General features: G+C 33.7%; 1 protein-coding gene and 1 pseudogene across 5 annotated transcripts; both read right to left on the bottom strand.

Annotated features, from left to right (window-relative positions):
• Nucleotides 1–556: 556 nt before the first annotated feature.
• Nucleotides 557–6,580, bottom strand: LOC110670823 (ADP-ribosylation factor GTPase-activating protein AGD5). Of its 5 annotated transcripts, XM_021833097.2 has the most exons (13): nucleotides 6,318–6,580; nucleotides 6,217–6,238; nucleotides 6,091–6,181; nucleotides 4,459–4,517; nucleotides 4,166–4,256; nucleotides 3,977–4,031; nucleotides 3,759–3,849; nucleotides 3,418–3,649; nucleotides 2,594–2,798; nucleotides 2,311–2,441; nucleotides 1,666–1,938; nucleotides 1,528–1,586; nucleotides 557–877 (listed from the first exon to the last, which is right to left on the bottom strand). In XM_021833097.2, exons 1-13 carry the CDS (start codon nucleotides 6,439–6,441, stop codon nucleotides 724–726), a joined length of 1,587 nt encoding a protein of 528 aa, XP_021688789.2. In that variant the 5' UTR covers nucleotides 6,442–6,580; the 3' UTR covers nucleotides 557–723. The 5 variants fall into 5 exon arrangements, with proteins under 5 accessions (XP_021688789.2, XP_057996645.1, XP_057996647.1 ...); XM_058140662.1 differs by lacking the exon at nucleotides 6,217–6,238 and having other exon boundaries at nucleotides 6,091–6,170; XM_058140664.1 differs by lacking the exon at nucleotides 4,459–4,517 and having other exon boundaries at nucleotides 6,318–6,433.
• Nucleotides 6,581–8,586: 2,006 nt separating this feature from the next.
• On the bottom strand, nucleotides 8,587–11,575 carry LOC110670795 (uncharacterized; annotated as a pseudogene).
• Nucleotides 11,576–12,740: the final 1,165 nt, after the last annotated feature.

The following is a 12,740-nucleotide window of genomic DNA, read 5'->3' as shown; positions in this document are numbered from 1 at the left end:
AAACGAAGAAACAACCTTGAAACATCCAGAACGCGTATTAACCCATCAAGTCAAGTGTGGACGGTGGTTTGCGACCCTGCGAGTCAACATATTAGACGGCCATGATGGGCTTAGCAAAGCAAAAGATCTATTGTGTACGATGGTTTCTCCGTTTGGGGAATGGAACAATGATAACTTGCAATTTGCAAAGATAATTTGGTCAAAAACGACTATTTGCACCGACACGCAAAGCTCAAATCCCGTTTCTGACCACCGCCCATTTATATGCCGTTTGCCATCTGTTACCCCATCCATGCAGAAGGATCTTCTTGCCATCGTTCTCAGAATATTCATTTGTCTCCTGCTCTCTCTTTTTTTTCGAGTTGTCAGAAATTTTCTCTAGCTGAAAATCTTGTGCTTTGTGATTTTCACTTATTACTTCCATGAGTTCTAATCTTAATTAAGTTAATTTAAAGCAGTTGATTAATTTTTTAATTGCTTTTCCAAAGAGTTGAAGTTCAATCAATTCCTTGTATCAAAAGATTTAAAAGAAGAGGCATTAGCAGAAAATTAAATATGCAGTGAAGACAAAACATGCTTGTGATTATTGTGGAACCAACTTTTTTCTATCAAATAATGGGTATCAATACAAATCAATAAAATGAAGCAGTAACCCCAGAAGGCAAGTACGAAGCCAAATTTTCTTGTGATTTAACTGTACCTATAATGGGATAAAGCAACTTGTCACCGTTTTGTAAATGTCCCTTGTGTTAATGAGGAAAAATCATAGTATCCTTGAGGTTGAGTTGGCATAGCTGGGAATGTTGGAGGACGCATTGTTGATGATCTGATATTTGTTGCCCCATTGATCGGAGCTCCCTGCCCTAAACCATACATGCTGCAAAGTAATTAAAGATTATGCATATATAAGATTGATGATTAGCTGAAGCTTGCAGGGATGTGACTATTAGAGCCATTGAAATGATCGATACAATTATCATTGGATAAGATATAAATAAGACATGCCTATGCACACAGATGCTTATTATTTTTGAGTTGTATCAGGGTAATGAATCATTTTATATTGATATTTAGCAATAATCAAGAGATTAAATTTGTGTGTGCTTGTTCACTAGCAAACAAAACCCCCCACTCAAGACCTCATTTCAGATTTATTTTAATCAAGCCATCAACCTGCAACAATTATATTATTAACCCTGAGGCTTTAGCTTCTCCTGGAACTCAATGATTATGAGATTAACCCATACAGATGCATGATTTCATTAAACTGGAATAAGCTTTTGTACTCTACCTAAATCAAAATAAAAAAAGAAAACTGTGACAACCAACCAATCCCACTTATTAACCAGCAGGTTGAATTTCTCAAAAAAAAAAAAAAAAGAAAGAAAGAAAGAAAAGAAAAGCACGCTGAATGTGGAATTATAAATTTCTAGAAACTAAACCCAGAAAGACCAGGTGATACTAAAAAAGAGTAATTGTAAATTATCAATTTCTAGATGATGTCACCGAACTCCGTAGAATGCTTACCTTGATGCTGTAATATTAACCGAGTTCCCTGCTGAATACATTTGCTGGTTGCTCCCAATCTGGGACAGGAATATAATAACAACATAAGAACAGTCTTCAATCAGAAAATAGTTTGATGTGAGCATTTAAGAGCTCAACCTGAATATGTTTTGGTAGATTAGTGGTTGGCATCATCATTCCAGGAACCTGATGGCTAGCGCTTCCCCAATTCTGACTGGATAAATGGATACCATTACCATTCGGATTCTGACTGGATAAATGGATATCACTGGGGCTGAATTTATTCATATTGGCAGGAAAGGTTTGAGATCCACCACTAGATTTCACTACAGCTTCCATGAGGACCTGATGTTGTTGGGACAACATAGCAAGCTGCTGTTGATGGGCAGAAAATGGAGAAACCATACTGGACTGTCCAAAATCCACAATTTAAAAGGTAAGAGGAACATAATCTTTTAAAAATCTACAAAATTAATTGATAATATCACAAGGAAAATACAATAGTACTAGGAAGATATCACATTGATATTTTCATGTTTTTGCTTTCATCAAACAGGAAATTAAAAAGAACTGTGGGAACTGCAATGTCACTTTCTATTCTCCTCAGTGGAAGAATAAGAGGACACATTTATATCAACTCAATCTAGTGAAGAAAGGTAACGGTAAAGCTAACATATAATATGTAGAAGTCTAGATGATCAAACTATAAAGCAATGTTATAATTCTCTCCCTGCTGCAATGCCTATGCTGAATACATTGTTCTTCTCACAACTGGTACTATACCTTATCAAAGAGATTCATGATATCATTATTTGCATCTTTCTGAGGTTGCTTTAAAGATGATGCAAACTGGTTCTTGCATTCAGATATATTTGATGAATCACTTCTCCCTGATGTTGATTCTACCTTGGCAGCTGCAAGTTGGCGAGGTTCAAGGTCAGTGGTAAAAAACCAGTTAAGAAGCGACTCTTAACAAGAAACTACTATACTGGAAAACCAGGGAAAATGGTAAAGGGCATTACAGTTAATAGTTGCTTAAAGAGTATCACTGGAAACAGAAACTCACATATGAAACCATCGATGGGAGTCTTGGAGAAGTTTCCACCAGAATCATCCATGCAAAGCAAGTTAAAAAGTTCAGTTGCATAATCCACTTTTGCTGGTGTTGCAACTGGTGTTTTTTTCTCTTCCTTTTTTACCAAATGAGCTTTTGAAACTGCAGCTTGTTCTGAATTCTGCACAGGTTCTTGTGGTTTTGTAACAAGTGCGACCTGTTCATTCCAGTCCATAAGGTTCATTTATATTAAAATAGAATCCAGATTGAAAAATAAAATATATGCCTACAAACTGTCACTCTGTCAGACATTGTTTGATAATATACGTAATAAGAAAAACATGATAAATCATTGCCCATTAAAGTCACTGAAGCAATTGGTTGTCCAGACATCTTATAGTCAAATGGCTACCCAATTAATCCTCCAATGCAATTGGCTGTGCAGGACTCTTACAATCAATTAATAATCTATTCAACTCATCTTCACACATAAATTTGCATTTCTGCATTTTTTAAGTATTTGAACAAATTTAGACAGTAGTACTCTGTTTTAAATGTTCCCAAATTGTCTCCACCTTGCAAAACAATAAACACAGCAACACATATTTGGTAACTTGCACCAATTTTCACTATTGCATTAGCACTTTTAACAGTTAAACATGCATAACAATAAAGCCTAAGCAAAGTAGGAACAGTTTCTCACTATCCAACATATTTTTATTAGTTCATTCATATACAAATTAGGTGCTTATAGATCAAACAATGAAGAGAAAATAAATCTGAATATAGGTGGTCAGCACTCAGCTAGATAAGAGCAAAAGGAAATTTGTATCCACCTGTTGGGACTCTTTAACAGAAGCTGGAGTGCAACTTATAGAAGCAGGTCTATTGTCATTTGTTTTAGGGGGAGGACTGCTTTTCCTCTCCTCATAAGCATGGTTTATATTCTTCATTTGCTCAGGCACAGCACTCTCTGGCCCTGGTCTAAAAAATGAAGCCTTCTCCTCACTCACCTTTGGAGGTGATTTTGCTTTACCATCCCTAGGAACCCATCTCTTCTCTTCATACCTAAAAGATAATGCAGGCATCCACGATAACAATAATAAAAAAAAAAAGTGACAACTCTATAGAACAGAGTCAAGCAAAATATTACTCCAGTTAACCTATGAGGCCTTACTTTGCACGAATGAAATTCTTGATTCCAACTCTGTCATAATTAGGGGGCAACTCAGCTTCCCAGTGGCAATTTGATTTCTCATTCCCCATGGCTGTGAACATGAAACCAAGTTTTTTTAAAATAAAACGCCAAGAAAACTGTAATTTAATCTTAGATGAGAGTATAAAAATAAAAATGAAAACAAGACAGAGTTATAAACTATAATAAATAGTTCTTACACTGGATTAATGCAATTTGCTCTGGAAGCCATGTGTCTAAAGTGGCAGATCTTACCTGTATCATAATCACATAGAAGCTGAATTAAGCATGCAACATAAAAATTTGCACCTATAGTTGCAAAGCTTTAATCTTAAGAAGGTCTGACTTGGAAGAAATGTAAATTTTTAGAAATGTGAAACATAGTCCACCTTGGATATGTGAACTCCAAGACTTCTATGTATCCCTGAGCATTGCATGCAAATGAAGATTCCCAGATTTACACTAGCCCATCTTGGACCTCTGCGTAGCAAACAAGACAGCACTACTAATTACAACTATTCAAACCACTAGTATATAGGACGCTACTAACAAGCCAACCCTACAGAGGAACTTGGATGTAAAATTGAAAATCTCAAGATTGTCATTAAGATCATTTTTCATCAGTGCTCATTAAATGAATTCTTGCACTGTTTCTTTATATATATTGTTTTCAGCTACATACTTGCTTTTGCAATCAGCACATTCCCTATTTTCTGGTAATTTAAGGAGACCCTCCAAGATCTGCAAACATAAGATACCAGACATTGTGAGGTAGTGAGACTAACCATTAATGTAGACAAAACTAAAAAAAGAAAAAAATTAATCTGTTCAAATAAGTGATTTGACACATAAAATAGAAATTATAGAAAGATCATAGGGATTGTAACATGCAAACTGAACAATAGAGAAGAAAAAGTGAATAAAATTTTTCACAAAGGGCACAGTATATTAAAAAAAAAAAAAAACTTCATTGGTGCAACAATTACAGTTTGCTTTTGGAGAAGAATGTTCGCAATTTTTCTCAAAATAGAGCAAATTTAATTTAACATTCATACTTCAATTTGTAAAAATAATTAGAGAAAAATACCTTATATCTGTATTCAACTTAATGGCAAAAATTTATGTCTATGCAAATGAATTTAAATGAGTCAAAACATATGGATAACGCCTAATAAATATTATGCTAGATGGATATGATTTTATTTCACAAATTCGTATTTGCAATCACCAACTCTTATCTAGTTACAGCCAATGTGGAACTTGAATTGAGACAGCCAGGGACAACCAAATTCCTTTCACAGATATAATATTAACTTCAAACAAATTTCTTTACCTAATTACTCATAATAACATCAAAAAAATATCCATATACATGGTCATCCATCAACTCTATGTACTGTATGACCAATTCTGGATTCAAATTATAAGTCAAGGCTCAGAATTTTCGGTAGCTTTGGCATAAATTTTACAGGTCTCTAGCAAATAGTAAATTACACTTCCTAATTCAAAGGTCAAAATTTGTACAAGTAAAATTTCCTTGTCTCACCTTCCTAGAAGCTCACTTCTTTCCCCAGAACGCTGTTCTCCATCCAAAATCTACCTTAAAAATGTCTTTTTGTTATCCTTCCACGAACGTATTTGATTTGGGAAGCTTTAGGTTCAAAATTTGAAGGTTGTCCATCCAATATAAAATTTAAATTATTTTTTAAAATCCTGGTTAGCTTTAGTTCTGTTCGAGTCAACTAATTATTGATTTAATCCATACAAGTACACTACATCATATATTGAGAAACTAGAAAGCGGCTGTAATTGTTACCAACTTTCTGGCCTTTGACAGCCACACAAAATTGAAGAACGGCAAGTGTAGCTTTAGATTTTCTTTTGGTAATTAGCCCACCACCAGAGAGAGAGAGAGAGAGAGAGAGAGAGAGAGAGAGAGAGAATCAATTTACCAGCCAGAAATTTTTTGAAATTAAAAGAACTATTATGCTGAGGACCCGGTTAAAATTTGATCAGGAACATATTCTAAGGAGCAATAGTTGCCTTTCTGTGCCAAAAATCTATTGAAATAAAAGCCTACCTTTAAAACCCAAAACCTGTTCTTTTTCTGCTTGAACTCCTCTATATGCAAAGAAGTTACAGAAAACAAAGAAGAAAGATATATAAAGACAACATAATCCAAAAACAGAACAAAGAAACGATTCTTATCAAAAGCAAACAATTTATGATTCCAAACACCAAGATAACTAGCAAAACACAAACATGAAGATAGAAAATTAATCTATACAGAAAGAAATGCATGTAAAGGAGAGACCTTTCTGTGCTTAGCATTAAGTTCTTTAGAAACGTTGGCCTTCTCGTTCATGTTTGGCAGCCTCTCCATTCTCTCTCTAGCTTCAAAGAAAAAGAAAAAAAAAACTATGTTTATTGTTTCTTCAAATACCCTTCTCCTCTTTCTTTGTCTGTAGCCTCAGGATCACAGAAAACGTTCAGAGAAAGGAAGTTGAGAAGTAGAAGAAGAAGAAATGACGAACTGGGCACCTTTGCTTTTGCTTGACTTTCTCATATTCTTTGGAGTTTGGAGTATGTTTTTGAATTTTGATTGAAGAGAAGCGTGTACACACGCTTTGATGGGGATTCCTGGTGCTGGCGCTTTCAATGTCATTCTTTTGCTCCATGGCGCGTCACAAGTGGGTGGTGCCTTTGACGGCGCTTTTTTCCTTGCTTGGTTGCTTACTCTGTATCCTATTTTCTTTTTGGTTGTTGAAGAAACAAAAGGAAAACCAGCATGGAAAAATACTCCATTTTCTTTTCAGTCCTTTTTATATGTTTTGGCCTTTTGGCAATCAAAACTGGGGATAACAAAAGTTATTATTTTTAATAATAAATGATTTTTATATATTTAAATATTATAATTTTAAAAAAATTAAATTATATTTCTAAATTATATTTTATTTTTTAATAAATAAATTTATATTATATATTAATAAATTAAAATAAAAAAATAAAAAATAAAAAATAAAAAGAAAAGTCTTTGCAAGAAAATTTGTCTCACTTTCAGGTGAAAATCCTGCATTCCTTTCCTGTAGGCGCGAGGACGGAGAGAGCTATCTCCACCCTCAACTCGTCCGTTGTAATTCCTAACTAAAATGATCACTTCCGAATGAGCTAAATTGTTAGAGCCCTTAAGATGTTGAGGTAGGAGGGAAGATCTCTATTTATCTATTATATTTTTATTCATCTTAATAGTGTAAAAGGAAAATAATATAGTTTTTTTAAAAAATATATAATAATTATAATTATCAAAATTCTCAAGTAAATGATAAAAAATTTAAAATTTAAAAATCAATTTTCAATCGTTTAATTTTAATGTTAATTTGTAAAAACTTAAATAAATATAATAATGCATTTATGCAAGAAAAATTTTATAATTTAAGTCATTCAAAAGAAAAAATTTATAATCTTTTTCTTTCAACCTTACCTAAACATTTTTATTAATGTTTTTTTATTAATTAACATGAAATATTTTATTTAAAAAAATAGAAATAAGGGAAAAATCTCATTGAGGTAATGCCATGGGTGGTGGGGAACCAACCCAGGTTGGTATACCATAACCATTGTTAATTTCTGAACTTCATTGGAGACTTATATGATATAATGCCATTATTCAACTAGGCTTGATCACATTATAAATTCCTTCAAATATGAGGCCAGTTACTAGGAACTGTATGGATAGAGACTAGAGACTAGATGACAATTATATAGTGACATATTTTCTTATAGCCCAATCACAAGTTGGCATCTGTACCGGAGTTATGAAATGAAATCATGCTAATAGACCATTTGTTTTGAACCTATTGTCCATTCAATAAAAGTTGCATGGAAATCTTCATCATTTTGACAAAATTGCAGATGGGAAATGGCCATTTTCTCTAATGATCAATCATAATCTTCCTTTAGGCCTTGGTGGGGACTAGAGGGATCAAATCATTAATGGCCTTTTTCATTTTAGTTTCTTTGGTGGATTCAGTGGAAAAGGTGTAGGATCCTTTAATTTTGTCAATTAATATTATCTTTTTATAATTTATATTTCACTGGCTTGTTCTATTAATTGCCTTTTGAATTCAGCAGTACCCTTTCAAGCTCTAAAGCTATGAGGGTTTCGACATTTGGATTTGATTTCTTAGTCAAAAGAGCTGCAAAACAATTGTATATAATTGTTCAAACTTTGATCAATTCATGTCTTAAAATGCTTGTGCCTAAGCAGAGTTAATGCATTTGAAAAGTTAAGAAATGAAGCTTTCTCCTTCAGCGCCTGAAACCAAAACGCACTACCAATCTGAACTTTACCTGGATCACAAGTTGAGCCCCACCAAACCACTCCACCATTGAAGAGTATATGCGATTACATTTTGAATTGGTCCTTTAGGCCACCACACCCTCATGCCACTTGAGTAATTAATTATCATAATGTGTTTTGTAATGGTTCAATAAAATCAGTATACAGAAGATAAGAACAGAATCTGACCCTACAATGCATACTAATGTTTAAATTATATAAAAAGAAAATGAGTTGCACTACCATGTGATTAATTGATGACTACAGATTTACCCAAAAAATTGATGTAATGGTGCAGACAAAACCCATAATCGTAATTCATCTAATGCATTGTGCAGCTGGCTATTTTCTGTTAGCTGTTTCATCAACGATCTTACAACAAAAATAGCATCAATTTCTAAATTCATGGGAATTTTGAATGTAATTGAAAACCAATGATCTGAAAGATTCTTAGCAAATAGAAGAACAGAGTTCAATCAACAGAATGACTTTCCATTAAACTTGCAGCTGCAAAGACACTGCATTAGAAGGATCTTGAGCATTAGGCAACATAATATGCCATTCTACTTTAAAAAATGTCATTCTAAATGGACATCTAAGCAAATGTCAAGGTACATCTGCCCCTTTCTTCTTTCAATAGAAGCATAGAGCAATCTATTAAACATTCCACATGCATGTATAACATCTCCCCTCCACAGGATAGGAGACTGGTCATATCATTCTTTCTTATTTAGTTTCATCTTTGTTTCCACTTCTCCACTATAAGGTGCAACATGGTATGCATACTGTTGGAGAACAGAAAATACAACCATCTCCAAACATACCAAGACATTCTGAAGAGCTTCGTCAATGTGCTCCACATCCAACCAGAAATGATGAGATCGAATTATACCCAAGGCAACTAGTATATCAAGCACCACTCCCTGCACATGATCAAATATGGCATTCATAAACAAGTAATCTAGCACTCATTTGATATTTCCAAAATAAATGAAAAGAACAAGAACATAAATGATTGGGAAAGAATAAATCCAGGAAAGGAAGTTTCAGTGGATTGCAAAGTAGTATCCAGCCCTCATAATCTCAAGGTGCACAGACCTTTACAAAAATCTGTAACTTAGGCATTCACAGCTACTGTTATCTAGGCTTACTCAGCAGAACAAGTTACTAAACTTCATTAAGTTCTGGAACTTCAATTAAACTGTTGGAAATCCAAAATGAGAAATGTATGTAATGAAAGGGCAAAACATATGGTTGGGTTGCAACATTAAGTTGACTAATCATTTTGATGTGTAAAGCAATTCAATCACTTATATGCTCATATTAAAATGAATTAATGTTTAATTTGTCTAGCACTCTCTTCGAATTTAAAATAAACAACACAAGTCAAAACTAATTTAAGCATCAATGCAATGAATTGGGTGTGTGAGGTTGATTGATTTGCTTTTCATCCAGTGTTCGGTTAGGGGGCTCTGTTTGTGCCCTTAAAGCCCTTCTGTGTTTGGTTCCATCTTTGGCTTAAAGCCCCTCCCAAACTCTCCCAGGAAGATGCAGAAGAAAAAGCAAAAGAACAGGGGTAGATATTTACCTGCCAAAAGCAAAAGAAGACAATCCCCTTGATGCAAAAGAACTTTGCAAGTGGATTGTGTGGTGCCAGCTCCTTTGTAAAGACATGGTAAAACAGCACCAGAGAATACAATGCCAGAGAAACCGAAATGTTAAGGATAATGGTGAATGTCCAACTCAGCCAAGTGGGATAAATCCCAAGAATTTGCAGTGTTATCATCAAAATGGAACATATTGGGCGAATGATAACAAATTGCCATGTCCAGTATTTTAGGAGCCTCAGGGTACAGTGGTCCAGCCGGACAGTGCTAGGCTGCAGTTTGTGATACCGCATGTTCAATACAGCTATAACAATTCATACAAACCTAGGAGCGGTATTCATTTGCAATCAATTTAAAACAAAACAATTATTTCACCTGGAAAAGTGTCACTGGGAAAGAATGGTGAATTTCTCTTCCTTTTATTCCATCTGGCACGATATTTCTACTAATGGATATATTAAGGTAACTGTACATTAAAGCCAGGAACTTTGCAATCACCTGCAAGCATAAATGAAAAACAAGAAGAGAAGTAAAGAACAAAAAGAACTACAAGACAAATCCAAATCATAATCGAGTACGAGGCACTCACCAAAGCCTCATAACATTCCTTAATCGAGTCCAAAAACATGAAGAATGCCTTACTCCCCTGAACATCCAATAAACCCACAAATGAGTCGATTGCATATATTGAGCCATCAGGATAATCATTATTATGGCCTTTTGTTCCTTTGGGTTTTTCCAGTAAAAAAGATGCTGCGATAGGAGCTGCATTGTAAAATGCATTGTAAGCATTGTACAGAATGCAGATCCCATTACTGTAAGCTGCCCTCGATTCAAAGTGGTTATATCCATTATTCAACAATAAGATGAGAAGTCTCTAACAACAGCATTAACAAATATAAGATCAGTAGTCAATGGAAGAAATTACAAATTAAGCAATATACACGGCACAATTTCAGAAGAGATAACACCTAAACTGGCTTCTGCAACCCTGTCCCACAATGAGAGTGTTACAGAATTTAGCTTTGTGATGCTTATTATCTTACTTCGATCTACTAAAACCAAAAAGAAGCACCAAAAAACTCAAAAAGAAAGTTACACATTAAGCCACTTTTTTGCAACCACACCATAAATACGTATCCATTGACTTATACTACATAATTAAAATTCAAAGATATGATTTTGCAAAGCTATTGCTAATATTGAAGTTGAACTTCATCAATGGGTGAAGTATCACATCTATGATTGCAAAATAGAAAGACAAAAAAATATGTGCAATTGCATCCCTTTATGTAAAAGAAAAGTACTCCTAGCAACAGAATATCCCTCCTACCAATTTGAATGCTCACTGCCATCAGTACTAAGCTCAAGCCCCAGCCTCAACACCCAAAACAAAGATTTCTTGAGCAATTTCTTTTGTTTCGTGAAAAAGGTCAAAGTTATTTTTTACTTCAGGTGCTTTAGATTAAAGTATCAGAAAAGCAAGAGCTTCGCATATAAGATCGCCAATCATTTTCCCCTATACTGTGGAGCTTACTAGATCAAAATGAGGTAGATTGAACGAGAAAACGAAGATCGACTAAAACTTTAACACTGATTTGATCGACGCTTGTTCTGGCTTCTTAGGCTGCTGACTGCTGTGTGCGGATACAAGAAAATAAAATCCAATTTCATCAGAAATTCAGAATTCAGAAGTAAATTCCAAGTTAATAGCGTGGGCCCATGACAGGCAGACAAGTTGTCAGTCGTCCTTGCTATCTACATGGAAAAACTCTTCTGGTCTCCTGGGCTGGCGGTGGCTAGGGGTTGGCGTTCGATTTGGGTTCGGGTTGCCCTTCCAAATTTGGTCTGAAAACTTGCACTAAGGTTTGTGCCTAAACAGCCATGGTTGAGTCCACTTGGGATTATAATTATTCAATATTATTTGAACCCATTTAATTTTAAATATTTAAATTAATAATAATTTATATAAAATTATTTTTTATTAATAGTTTATATTTTTAAATTTAATAATCCCATAAAGACAAATTAAATTTTATTTGTTTATATAAATTTTATATTAATTAATTATTTATATAAACAAATATTTAATACATACAACTTAAATTTTATATATATATATATATATATATAATTTTATAAATTCAAATGCATTCTAAATCAATTATAGTATGGGTATGTTTCTAGTCGCTAAAATATTAGCAATAGATTTATTGTGATTGAAAGTTACTAACAATGAATTTATCATTTAAAGAAAAATGCATTATTATTCAATTATATTATTAGGAATGAATTCATATATTTATTATATAAATATTTTATTATTAATATTTTTATAAATAACAAAAATTATGAAAAATATTATTGCAATGCTAATGTTTCTTTTTTTTTTCACTTTTATATATTTATTATCATTATTATATAAAAAATTAAAAAAAAAAAAAAACTTAAGGGAAGGGGCGAAGGGTCAAGTTTAGATTATTGGTCTAAAACCCAAACATTTAACAGGCCTAACAACTAAGCCCAACAGTATAAGGGCAGATGTCTAGTAGTTGTTGCCATTTTCATCTAAGCTACCTCTGGACCGGCTCGTTTCGGGTTAAAATCGAAAGTTTAGGGTCATGGCCGAAGAAAACCTTAAATCGAATTGAAGATGATAGATTTGAATGGATTTCATTCTAAATAGTTTGGGTTTTGAGTTAAGCAGTCTTGTAATTTAAAATATTTTATTAGTAAAATCGCAGATTGAATCGAATTAAATGACATATTAACATGTCGATTTTAATTCAATCCATTTTAAGTTCAGGAGTAGAGAATCTGTAATTAGACGTGGACCTGGTCTGAGTTTAGACCAGAGTCAATTAAACCTTGATTTGACTAAAATCGTTCTGAATGGGCTGAAACGGACCAAACCAATTTAGATGGCGGTTATATTAATACCTTGAATTTGGCGGGTAACCACGCTTTGCCGTCCCGAATTTTCAGCTAAAATGTCTGCCATACAAAAACTGCCAAAGC

The sequence above is a fragment of the Hevea brasiliensis genome, chromosome 18 (genome assembly GCF_030052815.1).
Source record: "Hevea brasiliensis isolate MT/VB/25A 57/8 chromosome 18, ASM3005281v1, whole genome shotgun sequence".
NCBI classification, from domain to species: domain Eukaryota; kingdom Viridiplantae; phylum Streptophyta; class Magnoliopsida; order Malpighiales; family Euphorbiaceae; genus Hevea; species Hevea brasiliensis.
The sequence above is the reverse complement of the archived record's forward strand: the minus strand, read 5'-3'. Positions and strand labels throughout refer to the sequence as shown.